This window comes from Perca fluviatilis, chromosome 22, assembly GCF_010015445.1.
Source record: "Perca fluviatilis chromosome 22, GENO_Pfluv_1.0, whole genome shotgun sequence".
Lineage (NCBI taxonomy): Eukaryota > Metazoa > Chordata > Actinopteri > Perciformes > Percidae > Perca > Perca fluviatilis.
In genome coordinates, this window is record NC_053133.1 from 26,441,756 (window position 1) to 26,444,255 (window position 2,500).

A 2,500-nucleotide genomic window follows, 5' to 3' on the forward strand; every position below is an offset into this window, starting at 1 on the left:
GTAACTAAAGCTGTCAGATTAATGTAGTGGAGTAAAAAGTAAAGTATTTCACTCTGAGATGTAGTGGAGTAGAATTAATAGGTTGCATGAGAAGAAAGTACTCATGTAAAGTACTGGTAATTCTACTTCTTTTTCTGGCTAGTAGTCCTTACCTAGGTACTGTCAGGGCACGCCCTCATACTCTGCTTCTGACTGGCTAGTAGTCCTTACCTAGGTACTGTCAGGGCACGCCCTCATACTCTGCTTCTGACTGGCTAGTAGTCCTTACCTAGGTACTGTCAGGGCACGCCCTCATACTCTGCTTCTGACTGGCTAGTAGTCCTTACCTAGCTACTTTCAGGGCACGCCCTCATACTCTGCTTCTACCTGGCTAAGTAGTCCTTACCTAGCTACTGTCAGGGCACGCCCTCATACTCTGCTTCTGACTGGCTAGTAGTCCTTACCTAGGTACTGTCATGGCACGCCCTCATACTCTGCTTCTGACTGGCTAGTAGTCCTTACCTAGCTACTGTCAGGGCACGCCCTCATACTCTGCTTCTGACTGGCTAGTAGTCCTTACCTAGGTACTGTCAGGGCACGCCCTCATACTCTGCTTCTGACTGGCTAGTAGTCCTTACCTAGCTACTGTCAGGGCACGCCCTCACACTCTGCTTCTGACTGGCTAGTAGTCCTTACCTAGCTACTGTCGGCACGCCCTCATACTCTGCTTCTGACTGGCTAGTAGTCCTTACCTAGGTACTGTCATGGCACGCCCTCATACTCTGCTTCTGACTGGCTAGTAGTCCTTACCTAGCTACTGTCAGGGCACGCCCTCATACTCTGCTTCTGACTGGCTAGTAGTCCTTACCTAGCTACTGTCAGGGCACGCCCTCATACTCTGCTTCTGACTGGCTAGTAGTCCTTACCTAGCTACTGAGCATGTGCGACTCCCAACAAAGATGGAACAGAAGTTGAGATGCCTCCCTCTGTAGCTAAAACAGAGAGCTCAACACACAGGGTGAAAAGAGGAGCTGCATCAATGTGCAGTACAACAAAAATATGGTGTTTTTAAAAAAAAATTAAACCATGTAAAGCTATTCTGGTACAACCTCAAAATACAAATATGAACCTGTAAATTGAGCATAATATGAGCACTTTTAAGTATTTTAAGTAAGTAAAGAGTGTTTCCTGTTGCAGTTCTGGTGGAGGAGCGGCCGCCAGAGGAGAGCGGAGGTGAGTCCGACACAGTAATGACATCTAACTCTGTTGATTGGTTTAGTTAAATGTGGCTTAGTTCAAGTCAGTGGAGTTTTTAGATATGTAGTTTATCTGTTATTTGGTGTTTCGACATTTATGAAATGCGCTCATTTGTTTTCTTGCTGATAGTTTGATGAGAAGAACGACAGTTTAGAGATACGATCAAACTTTTTCCAGCCAAGTGAAAGCTCTTAAGGAGTCATAAAAATGAGATACAAGTAGTTTTACAGCTCTGCATGTCAACGTTATGCAGCGTTATCGCTGCTATCTGCCTTTGCTCTGATAATACGCGTTTTGAAGTGTGTCGTGTGTGATAATGACACTAATCTGGATCATTATTAGCCTTGATATTGTTTTTTCTTCTTCTGTTTGTTCTGTCGCAGAGTCGAGACGAGACTTGACAAGCTCCAAATTCACACAGGAAGCAGGTACAGTCAGAGTCTTAAATATGGGTCGTCGTCGCCGCCTTTGAGATAACGTTTGAGGATATCTAGTAAAAGCTGCTTTTCTTAAACGCACTTCTTAAATCAGAACATCTGTCGGTCCAGTTTCTCGCTCAGTTTTTTTTTATTGAATTGAAGATCGTAAGTTCTTGAAATATCCCGGGGCAGAGAAAGCAACCTATTCTTTAACCAATTCTCTCATGCCTCTTTTGTGAGATATCAAAACGACTTCCTTTTTTTAGACTTCAGAGTGAGACTTTAGACCGATTGGACACGATAACAAACAGACTGCATCAAACAAAAGGTTAAAGGCTGATTTATGCTTCTGCTGATTGGTCAACTGGTCCTGTGTGTCCATAGTCGGTGTATAAAAGCAGCCTACTGTTGGGAGTAGCAACATGCTAGTTCACTGGCATCTAAGCTTTGCAAATCAACTCAGACATACTTTGGCTACAATGACAGTGTTATCCATTTATTAAAGGTGCCCTGCCACACGCATTTCATGACTTTGTGGTAATGTCTGAAGTTCTACCATGGACTCTGTAACATTTTTTGTGTAAAAAATGCCTTGGTTAACTTGTTTCAAGCCATTCTAGTGTGGTGTAGAAAGCCTGCAGGAAGACTCAGCTCGATTTCTGCCAGTTCTCATTAATATTCAACAAGCTAAGCTGTTTGAATCTGATTGGCTAACAGCTAACCAATGAGAGCCTGGCTGTCAGAATCCTTTACCCAGCCCAACTGGGCGAGCTCATGAATAGTAATGAGCTCAGGCAGTATGATGTCAGACTGACCAGCTGTTGTGATTGGTCTGATTTCTCTGC

General features: G+C 43.9%; 1 protein-coding gene across 1 annotated transcript in view; it reads left to right on the forward strand.

Annotated features, from left to right (window-relative positions):
* Positions 1 to 2,500, forward strand: part of LOC120552559 (aspartyl/asparaginyl beta-hydroxylase-like) — a 34,761-nt gene that overhangs the window by 7,453 nt on the left and 24,808 nt on the right. Inside the window, exons 6-7 of the mRNA XM_039790718.1 lie at positions 1,177 to 1,212; positions 1,620 to 1,664. Of these exons, the coding sequence (XP_039646652.1) occupies positions 1,177 to 1,212; positions 1,620 to 1,664 (81 nt within the window). The remainder of the gene's footprint in view (positions 1 to 1,176; positions 1,213 to 1,619; positions 1,665 to 2,500) is intronic.